The 19,051-nt window shown below is 37.2% G+C and overlaps 6 protein-coding genes across 10 annotated transcripts; 4 read left to right on the forward strand and 2 right to left on the reverse strand.

The window, feature by feature from the left end:
* Window positions 1-1,071: 1,071 nt before the first annotated feature.
* On the reverse strand, window positions 1,072-5,180 carry WRKY57 (WRKY DNA-binding protein 57). Of its 4 annotated transcripts, NM_105598.3 has the most exons (5): window positions 4,351-5,180; window positions 3,366-3,509; window positions 2,914-3,278; window positions 1,572-1,725; window positions 1,072-1,319 (listed from the first exon to the last, which is right to left on the reverse strand). In NM_105598.3, exons 1-3 carry the CDS (start codon window positions 4,704-4,706, stop codon window positions 2,915-2,917), a joined length of 864 nt encoding a protein of 287 aa, NP_177090.1. In that variant the 5' UTR covers window positions 4,707-5,180; the 3' UTR covers window positions 1,072-1,319; window positions 1,572-1,725; window position 2,914. The 4 variants fall into 4 exon arrangements, with proteins under 4 accessions (NP_177090.1, NP_974112.1, NP_001321562.1 ...); NM_202383.3 differs by having other exon boundaries at window positions 1,072-1,725; NM_001334406.1 differs by lacking the exon at window positions 1,072-1,319 and having other exon boundaries at window positions 1,378-1,725; window positions 2,914-3,266; window positions 4,351-4,961.
* Window positions 5,181-8,570: 3,390 nt separating this feature from the next.
* Window positions 8,571-9,333, forward strand: CLE10 (CLAVATA3/ESR-RELATED 10). Its single transcript, NM_105599.3, has one exon. It carries the CDS (start codon window positions 8,722-8,724, stop codon window positions 9,043-9,045), a length of 324 nt encoding a protein of 107 aa, NP_564958.2. The 5' UTR covers window positions 8,571-8,721; the 3' UTR covers window positions 9,046-9,333.
* A 650-nt stretch (window positions 9,334-9,983) lies between these two features.
* On the forward strand, window positions 9,984-10,674 carry AT1G69325 (Remorin family protein). The gene is made up of 3 exons (NM_179535.2): window positions 9,984-10,096; window positions 10,173-10,254; window positions 10,348-10,674. The coding sequence occupies exons 1-3, from the start codon at window positions 10,002-10,004 to the stop codon at window positions 10,531-10,533; spliced, it is 363 nt and encodes a 120-aa protein (NP_849866.1). The 5' UTR covers window positions 9,984-10,001; the 3' UTR covers window positions 10,534-10,674.
* AT1G69330 (RING/U-box superfamily protein) lies at window positions 10,459-12,315 on the reverse strand. Its single transcript, NM_105600.4, has 2 exons — window positions 12,194-12,315; window positions 10,459-11,877 (listed from the first exon to the last, which is right to left on the reverse strand). Exon 2 carries the CDS (start codon window positions 11,745-11,747, stop codon window positions 10,935-10,937), a length of 813 nt encoding a protein of 270 aa, NP_564959.1. The 5' UTR covers window positions 11,748-11,877; window positions 12,194-12,315; the 3' UTR covers window positions 10,459-10,934.
* Window positions 12,316-12,494: 179 nt separating this feature from the next.
* Window positions 12,495-16,640, forward strand: AT1G69340 (appr-1-p processing enzyme family protein). Of its 2 annotated transcripts, NM_105601.4 has the most exons (15): window positions 12,495-12,684; window positions 13,024-13,418; window positions 13,519-13,596; window positions 13,730-13,785; window positions 14,102-14,221; window positions 14,347-14,417; window positions 14,505-14,598; window positions 14,825-15,028; window positions 15,111-15,362; window positions 15,480-15,588; window positions 15,672-15,739; window positions 15,848-15,917; window positions 15,998-16,072; window positions 16,187-16,278; window positions 16,366-16,640. In NM_105601.4, exons 2-15 carry the CDS (start codon window positions 13,095-13,097, stop codon window positions 16,439-16,441), a joined length of 1,689 nt encoding a protein of 562 aa, NP_564960.1. In that variant the 5' UTR covers window positions 12,495-12,684; window positions 13,024-13,094; the 3' UTR covers window positions 16,442-16,640. The 2 variants fall into 2 exon arrangements, with proteins under 2 accessions (NP_564960.1, NP_001323191.1); NM_001334408.1 differs by lacking the exon at window positions 12,495-12,684 and having other exon boundaries at window positions 12,695-13,418.
* Window positions 16,641-16,676: 36 nt separating this feature from the next.
* On the forward strand, window positions 16,677-19,042 carry AT1G69350 (Tetratricopeptide repeat (TPR)-like superfamily protein; the record flags this gene model as incomplete). Its single annotated transcript, NM_105602.3, has 1 exon — window positions 16,677-19,042. Exon 1 carries the CDS (start codon window positions 16,679-16,681, stop codon window positions 19,040-19,042), a length of 2,364 nt encoding a protein of 787 aa, NP_564961.1. The 5' UTR covers window positions 16,677-16,678.
* Between the last annotated feature and the right edge of the window lie 9 nt (window positions 19,043-19,051).

The following is a 19,051-nucleotide window of genomic DNA, read 5'->3' on the forward strand; positions in this document are numbered from 1 at the left end:
CACTAAAAAATGGTACAGTTTCTTTTTTTTATTTTCTTGTTTTTTAGCTAATTTTTTTCTGTTTATTTTTGTGGACATTCTTGAAAGTTGAGCTGTTGTTAGTCGGTGCCTCAGCTTTTCAGCTAAACATACTTATCAGATTTTTATTTCTTTTTCAATTTCAAACATTTTCGAACGTTACTTGTTTATGGGTTGTTTTGTTACTCCCAAGCCCATGGAAAATATTTTGGGCCGTAACGTTCGTAATATTCATCCAGATATCATACATATTTCATATATGATCTTTTACCACCCCCAAATCATTGATCATAGGTAGTAACCAATTTCAAGACCGGTATGTAAAACAGTTTTTATACGAACGACCATGGACTAAATAGTTTTTAGTCACAGAGATAATTCGTAATCCTTCTTCTTCTTTTTATCTCCGGTAATGACTCGGAATCATAAGACATAGTGTTGTCTCAACAGAAACATGAAATAAACATTGACCTTGTTGTTGATTGTGGTTGTCTTGGTTCAAAACCGGAATTTTATATTTTAATGTGAACATAATTGTGCGTTTTGCAAATACTTTTAAGTGGAGTTTTGGCTGATTAAGAACAATTAATGTCGACAATTAGCATGTTGACATATATTTAGTTCACAAGTCGACATTTATTTTCTTGATTTAAAATGTGAACTTAATTTACCAAAACGGAACGGTTTTTACACATTTGCTTGGCGTAGCTAGAAGTTGATATGTACGTCACTTCAATACATTCATTAACTTTGAACGGTTCATTGAAAAGCAAGACTTTGAATGTCTTTGGAAAGATTTAATTTGTTCGGATCAAAACATTTTTTTTTAGCATAAATAGGATTGTAATTTTTAAAATATGTAAACTGAGTAATTCTGATCATTAGACTGGTTTGTCTTCTGATTTAATGATCGTTTACGTCTCTTTTATATTTTGGCCTTTTGGGAGACAACGAGGCACCGCAATGGTTATCGTTTTCATCACGTAAACGAAATTCCGTTCCAAACCAAAAAACGATGATAAAACCATAATATATAGTCTAGATCAAAATGGGTAAAAGTCAAACATGATTGATGATTACCACAAATTTCGTCTTTTTTACCAACGTACAAAACATGTTAGTTACATGAATAGATTATCACCACATTCACAATGGCATGTCATATAAGTCGATGCTGTTCGGATTATCCATGCCTTGACCACGTTATAAGATATTTTCACCAAAGCAATTGATAATCTCTTTTTATAAATTACGCATCGCGAATTCTGTTCTCCAATATGAATTGGGGATATTCTTGCAATCTGTAAAGTTCATATAGATATATATCGCCCTAAAGTTATAAAGATAAAAGTATAAAATAATTGTAAAATTGATGAAAAGAATAATAAAAAATAACGTTATTTCCTCCATGTTCTTTTTCTTAAGTGCACATACATGCATCAAATGTGGGATGGATCCACGATTAAGATTAATGTTGTGTTACATCAAAATTATACCTGGATATATAACTACATATATAACAAGAAATATACATGAAGAAATTGCAAACGTACCGGTGGTGTGCTATTGATCAACAATGAGGTAATATATAGATCCATTGTTACAACGCCATATTGTTATACCCTCCCTGCGCATATTCTGGTCTGCAATATCTTCTATATATAATGAGTTAGCACCTCCTTAGCTATTGCTACGTACCAAGCTTACCTGGGAGATTAAATCAAACAAGGCAGATATGTATATATGTTACATTTCATCTTTGGAAATAGCATATGTTAATGTCAATGGTGTATAATTTGGTAAAGTTGATCTTATAAGAAATGTTTACAAATCAAACTATATATACGTAATTTAATAAATAAAAAATATATGTACACGAATTTACGTATTAAAGGTTTCAATTGTGGAGCTAGCTAAGATGCTCATACGTCTCTTCTACCTCATTTTCTTCCTTTTTCCTTTATTGGCTGTCTTTGGCTAAAACAGAAAGCATTTATTCCTATGACCTAACACATTACCCTCAGAACTTATCCTACATGCTTCGCGTAGTACTTCTTGTAAATATGCTTGTACATATACTGATATACATACACATAGACATAAGAATGATGCACCATGCAGGACACAGAATCACGCATATATACATGCAATTGTGAACACACACAAAAGGTTATAAATGTAAATGGAAAAGCCATTATCGTGACACTGAGTGGAGTAGTTGAGCTTCGATTTAAATATTTGTTGACATTTCTATAAACCCGCCGACCCATTTTGGGCTCGTCTCTATCAGACACAAGTAAGCCTATATATGCCTTATAGCAAGAGGGGTGAGACAAAAGGCACTATTATACCAGTGCTTGATCCTTATACAATCACTCGTAAATATATACATATATATATATATATATATATATCTGTGTGTGTATTTAAATATATATAGAGAGAGGCAATCATCCACTTATTATATATGCATGCATCATCCAACTTTATAATATGTTCTGCAAAAATGAATACTAGAGAAAGAAAAAGCACTGGCCGACATATCTATCGAGTGATCTAAATTGTTCCACAAGAGAGATAATGGTTCGCATCAATGATTAGACCAACACGATATTTGATCCTAATATTCATAAGTACATCTACATCAGTTAGACTTTGTTTCTGTCAAAGCATGGGAATTTTATCCCACCTAAGACATCCCTTGATGTGGATTTTCAGCTTCGGCCTAAAACGAAAAACCGTTTATCCCTTTGTGGTCCATTTAAAGTTTTTAAACCCTTGCATACCAAAGATATATATATTTGATCTCTTTATAGAGTTGATCACTCCTAAGACTATTAATGCACGAACATTAACAAATACAACAAAAAATATATATAACATGTAAGAAATTACCTCAAGGGTTGCGCATAGTTTGAGGTACAATATCACCAAGTAAGCCTTCCTCTGATGGAGTAGACACGGCAGGTGTATCTTCAGTAGTAGGTCGGGGTAACCGCGGTGAAGGAGCATTATTGTCTCTGTGAAGTTGATGAAGGAGTTCTTGGTAATAATAAGGATTTGGTAATGGAGGAGGGAGATGATGATGAGAAGTGAAGCTATGTGGGTCGTGTGCAGTGAGGATTCCACCACGAGGGAATCCAATGGTTTGATGGCAATGTTGTCCTTCGTATGTTGTGATCACTATCGATGGATCATCTGATGAACGTTCTACTCTCTTCTTCACCGTGCATCTGCTGTTTGTGCATCTATAGTAGCTCCTATATATCACAACAACAATAAGAAATATAGGTTGCATATCCGTTAACTAAGAGAATGATCAAAGAAACTGATGACTTATATACGACCTTGGGAATGGGCTATTCTTGACGGCTTTTTGTCCATATTTACGCCATCGATATCCATCTTCAAGATTATCCACATCACTCTTGGTCATGAATGCGAATCTTGGTTGCCGAATTCGCTTTTGAGCCTTCTTCTTCTCCTTCACTCTAGAAAACAAAGTATATAACCATGCATCAATATCACAGAGTAACCAATTAATCAAGCTATCAAATTCAAAAAAATATCACAAAACATGGACTCCAATCCTAATATTGCACAGTCAAAACAACCACGGAAAATAAAAAAGAGAGTTTAAAATAAAACGCAATTAACTTGAACATCTAACCAAAAAAAATTGTTACTTGACTTCAAATGCTTGCTATAACGTTTTCATTAAAATCATCCATTTTACATTGCTAGAACATTTTCATCCATCTTTTAAGTGAAAACCCTACATACGGAACATCTTATGAAACAACGATTGACGAGACAAGAATTGTTAAAAAAATCAGAGTCTTTTTTAATAACTTTGCTAGATAGATACTATGTAGATTAACATCATTAAAACGTGAGACGCTTTTTGACCTAACATTAGTATAATTAAAAAAGAAAAGGAAAGGACGAGGAGAAAAAGAAGATGTAGAGTGCACGCTAATATCACAGCCGCTATTGCGGCGGTGTTCCTCCCATTCCTCCATCATCATTATTATTTACTCCAACTGCCACCGACGATTCTTTACTTAATTACCAATTTCTCCTTCCCTCTCCAAAACTTCTAATGTACTACTGTACGGACGAACTCATCACTCTCTATCTTTCTTGCGATGCCAAAGAAATTACTCAAAAGAAAGAAAATAAATGAGAGAAAAAATGGGGCTTTTGGCTTTGGCCTCAAGATAAAACTAAAACCCTCCCCACCACCAACACTAAGATAATGAAGTAAATTACGATCGGACCCCTGCAAACAAAAACACACACGTGTTTCTCGTCTCAGTAAAAAAAACTCACGGTGTCTCCGGTGGTGGTGTTTTCTCGGCGGAGGCGGTTGAGTTCTCGGCCGGATCTTCACTTGAACTTGAGGTAGCTGAGGGATTATTATTAGTAGAGGTAACGGCAACGGAAACGGCGGCGGATGAGGAACAAGAAGAAGTGACGGTGGTAGGTTTGACTCCGGTGGTTTGTGTTAAATCGGAGTCGAATCTGAGACTGTGAGGATGATCGGAGGAGTGGTGGAGGTTCCAACCGAAGTCAGAGAGGATATTGGAAGTGTCTCGGTCGAAGAAGTCAGAATCTTGAGCTGTGAGTGTGAGTTCTCTCCAAGCAGAGTCGTCGTTGCTCAGATCGGGATTATCAGGATCGTTCATGATGATTGATCGGCGAGAGAAGTAGTGATAAGAGAAGATAGAGAAAGAGAGGTAGAGAGAGAAAAAGAGAGGAGCTAGGGTTTGTTCTTGATTGGAAGAGAAAGAAAGAAAGAAAGAAAGAAAAGAGAGTGAAAAAAAAACTTTGAAACCCGTTAAAGTGCAGTGTCTCGTCAAGGACCGATCTCAGACTCTCTCTCTCTTTGTCTATACGAGAGATTCTTTTAATTTATTTAATTTTTGGAAATTGCGTAAACACAAAATATATTAATAATAATTCAAGAGAGAGAGGGAAAAAAAAGAAGAGAAAGTTGAAAAAATGGAACGTCAACGTCAAAAGGGTCAAGTGAAACGGAACGGGAGGCTGCTAGTAGCGGAGAAAGTGAGAGGCCCACGTCTACTTTTTGAGTCCTATAGATCGACGCCTATTTTTAGACTCGGATTTGCATTTACTCTTCAATTAACATAGATGATGAGACTTCTTTCACTATTGAAATTGGTACCACTAATCCAATTGTCCAAAGAAGGACGATTAGCAAGATTTGTTCGTTTTATAGTTGTTGGTTCATCGAGACTTTTGTTTTTATGTATCTACTACTATTAGTCGATGTTACTGTTGCAACTATGAAACAAACCTAATTGAGTTATTGGTCATTGTTGATGTCGTGACTCGTGAGCGATTACGAAACAAACATACTATCAGAACCCTAGTTCGATCTGGTATAATTTTTGTTGTATGAGTCCATGGGATTCCTTTTTGTGGAAGAAAAGAAGCTTCAACTTAAAAATACCACCTACTTGTTTGTGGTTCGGATGACTGATGATGCGAGGATAAAAAAGCATAATTTTTTTTTTTTTTTTTTATGAAATGAGGTATAATTGAAAATGAATAAAGTATATTTAAATTTTGATTGAAAATTAGTTAGAAAGTAAATAATTGGTTTCTGCGTGTTGTCCGTGTTGGATATGACAAGAATCTAGCGAATGTAAACCACAAACAATTAACCGGCCACGTGGAAATTCTTAATCCTCATAAGTCATATATGATAATTATCTTATAATCATATTCACATGTTATTCCTTATTTATATTCCCATAATTGCAATCCATCAAACAAACGTTTCCGGTCGCACTCAGACTCAAACAACCATATCTTCGAGATTCATGTAAACGTTCCCTGTGGAAAAACTAAACAACATCGTCTTTTAAATAAAAAAGTGTCTATAAAATCAGCAGATGAATCGATTTTTGTTTAAATACATGCACGGATTAAAACGAGACACATGTCTACGTGATGTCTAACCATTATTAGAATATTGTTGAAATCATGTAACATATGTACCACACGCTACTACGCTAACAACGTATATATAGAATCATAGATACAGCTGTAATACAAGTTGTGTTTTAAAATTATGATTATAGAAAAACAGTTAACTTTGTCCATATACACTTTTGTGAAGATATGTGGATATGAATAATTTAGGTTCACATGTGTTTTTTAATCAAAGAATTAAGTATCAATACACATCTAAATAGCAACATTATTCTTTACCATTTTTGGGTTTGGTCTATCGATCTCGGTGCTATTATAACGCTAGCATCTACGTCGAGAATCGTTTGTGCGTACACGCAAGAGGGACACCTACTTGTATTTGCACAATCCATCTATATCCTCGTAGGCCCTTTGATTCGATATACATATCCTCGATAAATTATAAATAGTGGATTATGAATAGGAAGTATCAATAATGGTCCTCTCTAAAAAAAAAAAGGTATCAATAATGGGAGCAAATCATGTTAGAAATCAAATCAACATAAATATTGATTTGTAAATTTATTATATGATATAAACCGTTAACTTGATTACTAATTAAATGGAGTAAGTTTTTTAGTTTAGCTATAAAAAGACTGACCTATGTTTTTTATATATCATTTAAATTTGTTCTCAGTTCTAATGTGATATATGTAAAAAGGAAAATAAAATGATTCAACAAAACCGGTACAACGCATAGAAAATATGGTATTGTCATCTATTTACATATCACTGTTTCTTACCAAAAACAGACCATTATTTGTTTTTGTACCACTATTTCTCACTACTATATCTCTTACCGATTAATAGTATAGATGCAATCTCTTATTGTTAAACATTTTTTTTACCGATTAATTTCCATTGATTTATACTTCATAATCTTATATGCTCAGTTTTTTTTTTTATCATTTCTGATTTATAACTTATACACGCATATTAATAAGTTGGAATTCAAATTGTGATAAATAGTGTTGCGGCTACAAGCCCCCGTCACTAGCAGCTACAAAAACTACGTTTCCTCATATCATTCTTCATAAAGTGTAAACCTAATTGAACATGAATGAAATCATTATTTATAAATGAATACATCAAATGCGAGCAATTTGTTATTCGACTATTTTGTATCAAAAAAGAAAATAATTAATTGTTCTGTTTGTTTGTGTTTCACATTTTGGTTAGACTTCAAACACTATTACAAGCCTTTTTTTTATCGAAAACACTATTACAAGACTTTTTTTCATAGAATTTTCTTTTGCAAAAGTTAATGGATGAATCCAAATTTTATAAACGTTTTTTTTTTTTTGTAAAATCTACCCGTAATCACATATACACAAATGACTACGCGATACTTTCTAAATAATGAGATCAGTACGCGTCGACAAGAGTGGGGGCCATGGTGCAAGATCGAGTCATAAAGTGACATAAGTCAAGTCAGGAGCGATGAACCTTGAACTCCGAATTCCATCACAAAATTTCATGGAATTTTCTAACGCAAATTAAATTTTCTCTTAATTAACATCTAATCATCATTCTATTTAACATTATAAAATCAAATTCCATGTTTTCAAGAAATCATAATCATTATTGCAAATCTAGCTAAAAGAGAGATAGTACTAGATTGCGAATCATCCATGATTCATGATTCTAAAACGGACCACGTTTGCTCCTTTCTCGAAAACGACACTCACGTTTACAATTCAATTAGACTTGGACCAACACCCTTGTATCTTGTGGGTACCTTTTACTCTTTGTAATCTCATGTAAAACACTTAATTTTACTAATGAAATGAATGGAGGAGAGTCAAAAAGAAACTCATTATACTTGGGGCCAAATCTATATATATCGGAATGGGCCGTACTAACTGTGAGCCCATAAAGGTCCATAAGTCACCTCTAGTATTTGGCGGCGAAATCTTGTTTCCTGGTATTGGTCTCAGACTCTTAAGATTAAGAATAAAATTACAAAATGCATTCACTTATGTATAGAGTCTACAGAGTACAGACTATAGAGATAGAACTAAAAAACATTTTGACACATGGATAATCTTCTCTAACGGGATCTTCGTGATTAGTCTTCGATCTTTATCTTTAGTTCTCTATCTCAGTTGGCTCTCCTAACAAAGAGTATTTGGGTTTGGCTCCAACAGATATCCTTCACCACCTACAAATAACAAAGGCAATCTCTGGTTTTACTGTTTTGGTGACTCAAACTCGAAGCATTTCGTAAGTGAAGGAAGAGATGTTGCAAAAAACACTGAAGAGTGAAGATAACTTAAGGATCACGAAACCACCCAATATAAGCAACAATTTAACTTCTTGTTCTGACCAATCTTGTATTTCCATATCTAAAACAGTAACCATTCACACTTTTGTTCTGAAACAAATCAATTACAGAAAAAAGGAAATTTATGGTTCGGAATGTACAAGGTCACGGATTCACATTTATGGATATGGAAATTGTAACTTTCCGATAAAGACCCATCTTTCAATTTCCCCTATTTTACCTTGTTTTTTTAACCTAGATTTTTTCTCATAATAAATCATACGTAACGTCTCAATTGATGTAGCAGCATTAAACACTATATTTCCATTTCACTCACTATCTTTCCTTCTTTCACAACTTTCTTTTTCCAAGTATCTCTCTCTCTATTAGACAACAACACCACAAGACAATCGAAGATCTCTCTCTCTCTCTCCACAACGATGAAGACTAACCGGAACCGTCCGATCAACATCCTCATCGTCTTCTTCCTTCTTACGACCGCAAGAGCAGCAACAAGAAACTGGACCAACCGAACTCACCGAACCGTCCCTAAGGTTCAACACGCGTACTACGCATATCCTCACCGTTCATGCGAATCTTTCTCTCGTCCATACGCACGCTCTATGTGCATTGAGCTCGAAAGAATCCACAGAAGCAGTCGACAACCGCTTTTCTCTCCTCCGCCTCCTCCGACGGAGATTGATCAAAGGTACGGCGTCGAGAAAAGACTTGTTCCCTCCGGTCCAAACCCACTTCACAACTGATGAAACCCTTCTTGTGAAGAAAAGGAGCTAGCTAGGGTTCTTCTCAATTTTCTTGTAAATCTTTCTTCTTTGTATTACTTTCTTGATCTGTTTGTATTGCGCAATTACTACGTAATGAGGAAAACTAGTACTATTTCCACGCTTGTTTTTGGGCTTATCGATTGTGAAAATAGGGCAGAAACAAGCTTGGAAATAGTTTATTTGCCAAGGATCTTGATCTTGTGCTTCACTTCCTTGTTATTACTGCATCAAAAATCTTATTTTAAAACAAAACGGTAGAAAGTTAAGAAGGTCTCTCCATACATTTTTTTTGATTGAGACAGGACTCAGGAGGTTGAGATTTGAGAAACAAAAGAAACACATGAATTCCATTAATTTGGGAGCTGAACCTCTCTCATGCTTTGGAGTATTAAATGAGGATGGGCTTTATGATTTATATGGGCCTTCACAATTGGATATGATGGAATTCTATGGCCCAAAATATCCTCCTCCAACCGGTAAGATTAATGTTGGCCATAGGAAGGTATTGAGATCATTGAAAAATTAAAGAACTCTGGTTTCTAGATAGCTCTTTCTGTCTTAGATTTTGTTAGGTTGTTATGATGGTTTCGTAATAAAGAGAAGCTTAATTTTTAAATGATATTTGGAAAAAAAGTATTGGTTTTGTAAACTATATGCATGAATTGCTTAACAAATCCCACATAAACTTATAAAGCTTCTCTTAGGAGACAAGGAATCTATCTAAACGGGGTAATCTCTTTGACTTACTAAGAGATCTTAAACTAGAAACCCTTTGTGAGACCCTAAGCTTATGACTTGACTTAAGGGAAAGGTATTGCTTAAGCAGCCTTTCACAAACTAAACCTTCCTTGTCTCCAAATGCAATATCTATCTATATATTAGTTGATGGTACTCTCCAAAATTTCAAGATTCGATTCTGAACAAACTGTAGCGTCATGAACGAATCCACAGTGCAACGAGCGAAACCTGAACATATGGCAGCTGTTGTGGATCAATGGAAGGAAACAGAGATAAGCAAATCGAGAAAGAAGTGTGTGTTATGTTTTCTTTCTTGGTTGTCCTGTTTAAATGTTGCTAAGAGGCTAATGGGTTTAAGATTTTTTCAGGTACGAGAAGCTAAGTGAGAAGATTGTGTCATGGGAAGATAAGAAGAGGAAAAAGGCAAAGAGAAAACTTCATAGAACAGAGGTGCCTCTTCTTTTCTTTTTCCTCCACTTTCCTTTGGTTCCAAAAACTAATCCTTAAATAACTATACAACCAATCAATGTGGTGAATGTGCAGAGAAGTGTAGAGAAAACAAAGTTGAAGGCGACCCAGAGGTTCAGGGACGAAAATGAACGTATTGAGATTATCGTTGCAAGTGCAAGAGCACATGCGTATGAGAGTCGAATAAAAGAAGAGTTGAAGGTTAAGGAGAAAGCAAACCTCATGAGAACAACTGGTAGGAAACCCTCTACATGCCTCTGAATCCTGCAAGTTGCAGGAAATGTAAAACCAAACATTCTTTACTGCTGATAACTATTGTCGAACATGTAAAATGCAGACACAAATATAAGGTGTTTTTATCTATTTAAGTATAAGAGAGATAACACACATGTGATCCATTATGGCACAAATCTGAAAACCAAAACTTTAGACAGTTGCACAACAATACTAAAACCAAGAGTTCAAAATCACAAATACAATGCTCAATCTTGCAATAAACAATATTATAAGAAATGTGCAGAACTACCAAAAATCATAAAAACTTCTTCTGAGTTCTGACCATCAAAGGCTCCAAAGTGCTAAAAAAGGGTTCCATAGTGAACTACAATCACCCAGAATGGGCCGAGCAACCAATAATAGGAGTTATGAGTTCAGCACCAGTCTCATGATGATGTTATTTCATTTACCAACCTTTCTAGAATAGGATAAGCAAAATATAGTACAAGACCAGCTGGAACTGCGAAAAGTATTGTGAGGAGGAAGTAAAGGGCAAGAATTATGAGGCTACCAGGTATAGCAAAGAATACGATCAGAAGGAAGATGATCACAAACGGAAACTTGGAGGTGAAAGAGATGAAAAAATCAAGAGATTTGTGAAAGGAGAAGAGTTGTCTGCTTGGTTGGTTACTGTGGTCATGATGTGGCAAAAGGTCTGTAGACTGGTTACGCAATAAAGGCCTCGCAACCAGATTGTTGTTGCTGCTGTGGTTTCCCAGAGACATGCTACACCTCGGAGTCGGAGCCGATTGCTGGTTATCAGTGACCAAGGAACCATGACTTGTCCTGTCACCATGACTTGTCCTGTCACCATTCAGACTCTCAACCATCCAGAGAAGGAAGAAATTCTTCCGAGGGAACTTTAGATTACCCTTGTAAACAATCCTGAACGAAAGCAACTGACACCACGGGCACGAGACGAAAAACGGAATCCGAATATCTTGGCTTGAGAGTCTCAAGACAGCAGATTGGAGACCAAAGACACAATTCTGGCAAAGAGTATGACCACACCATAACACATAAGGAACATTCTCAACAATGTTGAAAGATTCCCAACATATGGGACATTCTAATCCCTCTTCATCCCTGCTAATATTTGAAACCTCATCATCTGAGCATTGAGAGGATGCTTGAGCTGAATCTTTAGGGGACTTCTTTAACCCCATACTTCCAATGACATTCGACGCAAAGCCCCACATTTTGATCAAACTTGAAACTGAGAATGATCACCAAACTTTATAAAACCTGAGCCAATGTACCAACATTTACCCAGTAACCTTCCCAGATTGAAAAGAGCTTCTTTGACCAATACCCATCATTTTAAAGAACCTGGATAACAAGTGCAAAAATCATAGATAGTTTAGCAAACATTATATATGAAAAAATTCACAAAAACACAAACTTTCATGTTATTGGGACATGAACAAGATTACAGATCAGAAGAATGGCAAAACAAAATGTGCCCACGAAAGCTCAATGTACAATACATGGTAACTCCCCAATCAAAATCAAAACAAAGGTTAATGAAACCTATAAATAAACAGGCATCTAGATGCAGAAGACGCAAGAGATCAATCTAGGTTTAAAAATTCGATTTTTAAGTTCCGTAACAGATGAAAATAATCGGAGATTGAAGTTTACTTACCGTTAAATCTTTCAAAATCAGATACGCAGATGCATTAAAGAGGAGATCGAAACGGGGAAGAGAAGAATAAAGCCTCTCTCTTTTTCTCTCTCTCGTTGATCCGCCGTGTTAGCTTTTTAATGGCAAAACGCTAAAGAAAATATCGGAGCAAACGACGAAAACGACAACGTTTAGTTGGTAGCTCAGACTCAGAGAGTATTGACCAATGTGCACGTGCCATCGGTGTGACCTCCGTGACGGTTAAATATTTTTCACGGCTCTGACTTGTTTTAATTATTCTTTTCTTAAACCTTCTTGATGATTTAGAAGGTTTCGAGGTTTGAGGTATATTCGCTTAAACGACAACTCAATTTTTTGTCGTCGTAGCTGGTTTTGATGTTTCCGATACTTCATCGATCCACAGTTGTAGAAAATTCTTCGACATGAAGTTGAAATTCTGATTAGGGTCTTCCTCGATTCGCTTTTGGTGAATCAAATTTCTTTAATTTCAGGTGAATCCTTAAAAATCTCACGACCTCTCCGTTTCTTAATTTTTTGGTTTTTGTGATAAAAGCTCAAGGCTTTAGATTAGAATTATCTGAAAGTTTTCATCTTTTTTTTTCTTTAGCTCTTGTTTTTGTAACACTTTCTGGTTTGTAGACTATGGTTGATTTTGGAATTTTTAGATTTTTGATTGCATTAGTACGATCTGATTATCTAATTTCGATGATTGTCGACGTAATTTGACTTGGGCATTGAGAATTTCCAAACTTTCTCTGACTGAAATTTCATTTTTCCTTCATGGAAATGATTCTTCCTAGTTACTTGTTTTGTCTGTCTTCCATTTCCAGTGAATACGCTTTTGACAGGAGGACCATACTAAGTCTTGGGAAAACCCTCTTCATAGTGGGTTTGATCTACAATGATGTATCAGACAATTCCCACGGCACCAACCATTCGTGGTGGAACTCCAACAGAGAGTGGTGATTACGTTGTGACTTTGGATCAGATTCCACGGTGGAGTGATGTTGAGCAGAGATCATCTTTGGAGGATGAGACAGGAGATCCAGAACATTCGAATCCGCGCTACGCAAACCCTTTGGCTTCGTCTTCCGAAGCAGGGAGCAGCGGGAATGGGATGGTATCTAAGTTTCCTGTTGATCACGAGATAAACTCTAGAATATACCTTTGGAGAGGGGAACCTTGGAACCTTGAGGTTGATGCTGTTGTAAATTCGACAAATGAGGTAAGATGATTTCAAGGAATTATATTTGCTTGCGAGTAAGTAAGTTTCTCTTAATGTGCGTCTGATGATATGGTTAAAATTTCTTGGTATTGGAGGACAGAACTTGGATGAGGCACATAGCAGTCCTGGTCTACATGTGGCTGCTGGACCTGGCCTTGCAGAGCAATGTGCTACATTGGTATAAACACTTTCTTTCGCTAATTTCTAAAACAAGATTTTTATATATACTATTGAAAAAAACATTATATTATGTATTGTCTTCTATTGTTGCGTGAAAGAGGATTTTTCGCTTATTCTTTGTTTCTTGGCAGGGTGGATGCAGGACAGGGATGGCGAAAGTAACAAATGCCTATGATCTACCAGCGAGGTAATTGGTGATGGAGAAGACGGTTTAAAATAAATTCTTTACTTATTAGAGGACTGAAAAAGAAAGAAATTGTGCTCCTTGAATCTAGTCTCTGCTCTATCTATCAACTATCCTTGTCCATATGATAGAGCTTCTCCATTGTTGACTATGTACAGTTTTTTAATGCTGTGTGAGTACTACATCCTATGATTTCTGAGGAACTTCTCATTTCTCAAAATACCAAGCATTCTGTGCGACTTTAATATGGACTGTGAAATAGATTTGTGCCTTAGTCCCCAACTCAAAAAAATGTGTTTTTTGTTTGTCTTTTGTTCAGGAGGGTTATCCATACAGTAGGACCCAAGTATGCAGTAAAGTATCATACAGCTGCTGAGAATGCTCTAAGTCACTGCTATAGATCTTGTCTGGAACTTCTCATAGATAGTGGGCTACAAAGGTGTGTGAAGTGAAATTCTAGTTTTTTCTTATTTTTTTGCAACAATCAAATTCTATTGTAGTTTTGTGATTATCTTTGTATCCTGAACTCAAGAACTTGATTTTGGTCTGCATACAACATTGCAGTATCGCTCTGGGCTGTATATACACAGAAGCCAAAAACTATCCCCGAGAACCAGCTGCTCATGTTGCCATAAGTAAGATAGTTCTTCTCTTCTTGAACAGTCTCTTGCTTTTGATCAAATGACTGTCAAGTTTCCAACTCGTGGGTGTGCGGTTTTCAGGAACTGTTCGCCGCTTTCTAGAGAAGCAAAAGGATAAAATCAGTGCCGTTGTTTTCTGTACCACCACATCCTCTGATACGGAGATATACAAACGGTATCTTAATTCGCTGCAACTGGTTTTCAAGAACCTTTACTTATTTTGTGTAATCCTAGTTATCGATTTGCTCATTTTCAGTTTTGAGAACCTTTGCTTTCAGAATTATGCCCATAAAGACCTTAGCATGTAGAAATGCTGGCAATGTATATACCATAACTTCTTATATTTGAGGGGTGCAGAAGCAATGCCGACCATTGCTAAAAATTTGACTCTCTAAATGTAGATTACTTCCACTTTACTTTCCTCGAGATGAACATGAGGAAGAGGTTGCCATATCAAAGCTCCCGGCTGATGTTGGAGATGAAAATGGTGAGACGGTTATAGACGAACGTAAAATCAGAATACAGGCGCTGCCAAATAAACCTCCACCCAGATCTTTTCCAACTCCACTCGAGCGCCCTTCTACTGATCTTACTTTGTTACGCAGGTTAGTGAACTCTTGACTGCTGCAGTCTTTGCAGTTTATTGTCTCACTACTTTTCACTCAATTAATAGCCATATGATTTCAGGAACTCGAATCATCTTGATTCGTATTTGGATCCTGCCTTCATGTCCTTGATTAAGGATCCAGATGAAAGGCGCAAAGAACAATGGGAGAAGACTGCACAAGCACAAAGTGGATTCAATTTTGTTAAATTGCTAGGATTTGGTGATCTAGGAGGACCCCCTCTCTCTGCTGCAGAGGAATACTCACTTCATTCGCGATACCTAGCGAAAGCTAATTCAATCAACCTTTCCGAGATTGCAGAGATGAAAATTGTGTATGTCCTTGGTTTTCTTTCCCTCGCTTTCCCTTGCATAAGTTCACTTTATATGCCCTTGAGCCAATGCCTAATGGAACAGACATTGACAAAGCCCGTTCTGTTTTCTTTCTTCAGCTATCGTGGTGGTGTTGACACCGAGGGTCATCCTGTAATGGTTGTTGTAGGAGCTCACTTTTTGCTGCGATGTCTTGATCTGGAGCGTTTTGTACTTTATGTTATTAAGGTAAGCACACAATCACATACCTCGATGGTTCTCTAACTCACTGCAGTTCTGTCTCAAAACTAACATACGGTGCAAATGTACAGGAATTTGAACCTGTGATACAAAAGCCTTATTCGATTGTCTACTTTCATTCTGCAGCATCGTTACAAGTGTAAGTTGATTCTTAATACTGTTTATCGGAAAAAGACTCCTGTGCTTTATAAACTTCACTAACTTCTTTTTGCTTTTACGGGTTTGAATTTGCAATGTGAATCAACAGCCAACCAGATTTGGGATGGATGAAAAGATTAGAACAGATACTTGGTCGAAAACACCAGCGTAACCTTCAGGTATGAAATCACAAACCTACTACACCTCATAGAGGAAGGTTCCTCCTTGTCCTCATTCTGATCATCTCTGCTTCGTCCAGGCAATCTATGTTCTTCATCCAACTTTCCACTTGAAGGCTACAATCTTAACGATGCAATTTTTCGTGGATAATGTGGTAAAGTCCTGAATTATTTCAAAGTCCCAACCTTTTCCGCCGATAGACTCGAGTCATTCTAAAGAAGTCTAATTTGCTGTCATTTTCTTGTTCCATTTCGAAAAATCCGATAAGGTATGGAAGAAAGTTGTATATGCAGACCGACTTCTGCAGCTGTTCAAATACGTTCCTCGTGAGCAGCTGACAATCCCAGACTTTGTTTTCCAGTAAGTTCACTCTACTCCTCACACTCTAGTAACGTTATTCAGTTCTCGATTTGTTTTACTTACTAGACCTTGTGTGAAAAATTGCAGGCATGATCTTGAAGTTAACGGAGGAAAAGGTCTAATCGTTGACCCAAGAACAAAATACGTTTATCAACGGCCATGAACCAAAATCAAAGACCGTTACTTTATTCAGTACTTGTATGTTTGCTTGTGAAATATTTCTTCATTCTTTCATGCTTATCTTCTCAAGATGATCCTGGGAGCAAATAAAGTCTTCTTCTTCTTCTAATGTAATCTAAAGTTTGAATCTTTTTGTTTATAAATCCATTTTCTCAGCACAAAAAAAAAGCCAAAGTCTTCTCTCTTTTCTCTGTTTGTCAATGTTCTTGTTCAGCTGAAGATGACGCAGTACATGCCATTGTTTAGATCATGCTCGAGCTTACGATTAGTAAGTCAGCTTCATGCTCACCTACTTGTCACCGGTCGTCTCCGTCGTGACCCTCTTCCAGTGACGAAGCTCATTGAATCATACGCTTTCATGGGTTCTCCAGATTCGTCTAGGCTCGTCTTTGAAGCTTTTCCTTACCCTGATTCCTTCATGTACGGTGTTCTCATCAAATGCAACGTCTGGTGTCATTTACTCGACGCCGCCATTGATCTGTACCATAGGTTGGTTTCGGAGACGACCCAAATCAGTAAGTTTGTGTTTCCGTCTGTTTTGAGGGCTTGTGCGGGTTCGAGGGAGCATCTGAGTGTTGGTGGGAAAGTCCATGGGAGAATTATCAAGGGCGGTGTAGACGACGACGCTGTGATAGAGACGTCTCTGTTGTGTATGTATGGTCAAACTGGGAATTTAAGTGATGCAGAGAAGGTGTTCGATGGAATGCCTGTGAGAGACCTTGTGGCTTGGAGTACTCTTGTTTCTAGCTGTCTCGAGAATGGTGAGGTGGTGAAAGCATTGAGGATGTTTAAGTGTATGGTGGATGATGGTGTTGAGCCCGATGCTGTGACGATGATCAGCGTTGTAGAAGGATGTGCTGAGCTTGGATGTTTGAGGATCGCTAGATCAGTTCATGGCCAGATAACGAGGAAAATGTTTGATTTAGATGAAACATTATGCAATTCTCTGCTTACAATGTACAGTAAGTGTGGGGATTTGCTTAGCTCGGAGAGAATCTTTGAGAAGATCGCCAAGAAGAATGCTGTTTCGTGGACAGCCATGATTTCTAGTTACAACCGTGGCGAGTTCTCTGAAAAGGCATTGAGAAGTTTCAGTGAGATGATAAAGTCTGGAATTGAGCCTAATTTGGTTACCCTTTATAGTGTTTTGAGCTCTTGTGGTTTGATAGGGTTGATTAGAGAAGGTAAGTCGGTCCATGGTTTTGCAGTTAGACGAGAGCTGGATCCGAATTACGAGTCGCTTTCTCTGGCCTTAGTTGAGCTGTACGCTGAATGCGGGAAACTAAGCGACTGTGAGACAGTTTTACGTGTGGTTAGTGATAGAAATATTGTCGCATGGAACTCTCTTATATCTCTATATGCACACAGAGGTATGGTGATTCAAGCATTGGGCTTGTTTAGACAGATGGTGACACAGAGAATAAAACCAGACGCATTCACTTTGGCCAGCTCAATCTCAGCATGCGAGAATGCTGGTTTAGTTCCGCTAGGGAAACAGATTCACGGACATGTTATAAGGACAGATGTTTCAGATGAGTTTGTGCAGAACTCGTTGATAGACATGTACTCTAAAAGCGGATCTGTGGATTCAGCAAGCACAGTGTTTAATCAAATCAAGCATAGGAGCGTTGTGACATGGAACTCAATGCTCTGCGGGTTTTCTCAGAATGGTAACTCTGTAGAGGCAATTAGCCTCTTCGACTATATGTATCATAGCTATCTCGAGATGAATGAAGTTACATTTTTGGCGGTTATTCAAGCATGCTCAAGCATAGGTTCACTGGAGAAAGGGAAATGGGTTCACCACAAGCTCATTATTTCCGGTTTAAAGGATCTTTTCACTGATACAGCTCTAATCGACATGTATGCCAAATGTGGAGATCTCAACGCAGCTGAAACAGTCTTCAGGGCCATGTCGAGTAGAAGCATTGTGTCATGGAGTAGTATGATCAATGCCTATGGAATGCACGGACGGATAGGATCCGCCATATCTACATTCAATCAAATGGTGGAATCCGGAACGAAACCTAACGAAGTTGTCTTCATGAACGTTCTCTCTGCTTGTGGTCACTCTGGTTCCGTTGAAGAAGGTAAGTACTACTTTAACTTGATGAAAAGTTTTGGCGTATCACCAAACTCAGAGCATTTCGCCTGTTTCATCGACCTTTTGAGCCGTTCTGGTGATCTCAAAGAAGCATATAGAACCATCAAGGAGATGCCTTTTCTAGCTGATGCTTCAGTTTGGGGTTCTCTGGTCAATGGATGCAGAATCCATCAGAAAATGGATATCATCAAAGCCATTAAAAACGATCTTTCGGATATTGTTACAGATGATACGGGATACTACACTCTCTTGTCCAATATATATGCTGAAGAAGGGGAATGGGAAGAATTCAGGAGACTGAGATCAGCTATGAAGAGTTCGAATCTTAAGAAAGTTCCTGGGTACAGCGCGATTGAGATTGATCAAAAAGTTTTCAGATTTGGAGCTGGTGAAGAAAATCGTATCCAAACAGATGAAATCTATAGGTTTCTTGGAAATTTGCAGAATCTAACGAATGAAGAACATGTCGTAGATTCTTAGAGCCAATGT

Source organism: Arabidopsis thaliana, assembly GCF_000001735.4.
Source record: "Arabidopsis thaliana chromosome 1 sequence".
In the NCBI taxonomy this organism is placed as follows: domain Eukaryota; kingdom Viridiplantae; phylum Streptophyta; class Magnoliopsida; order Brassicales; family Brassicaceae; genus Arabidopsis; species Arabidopsis thaliana.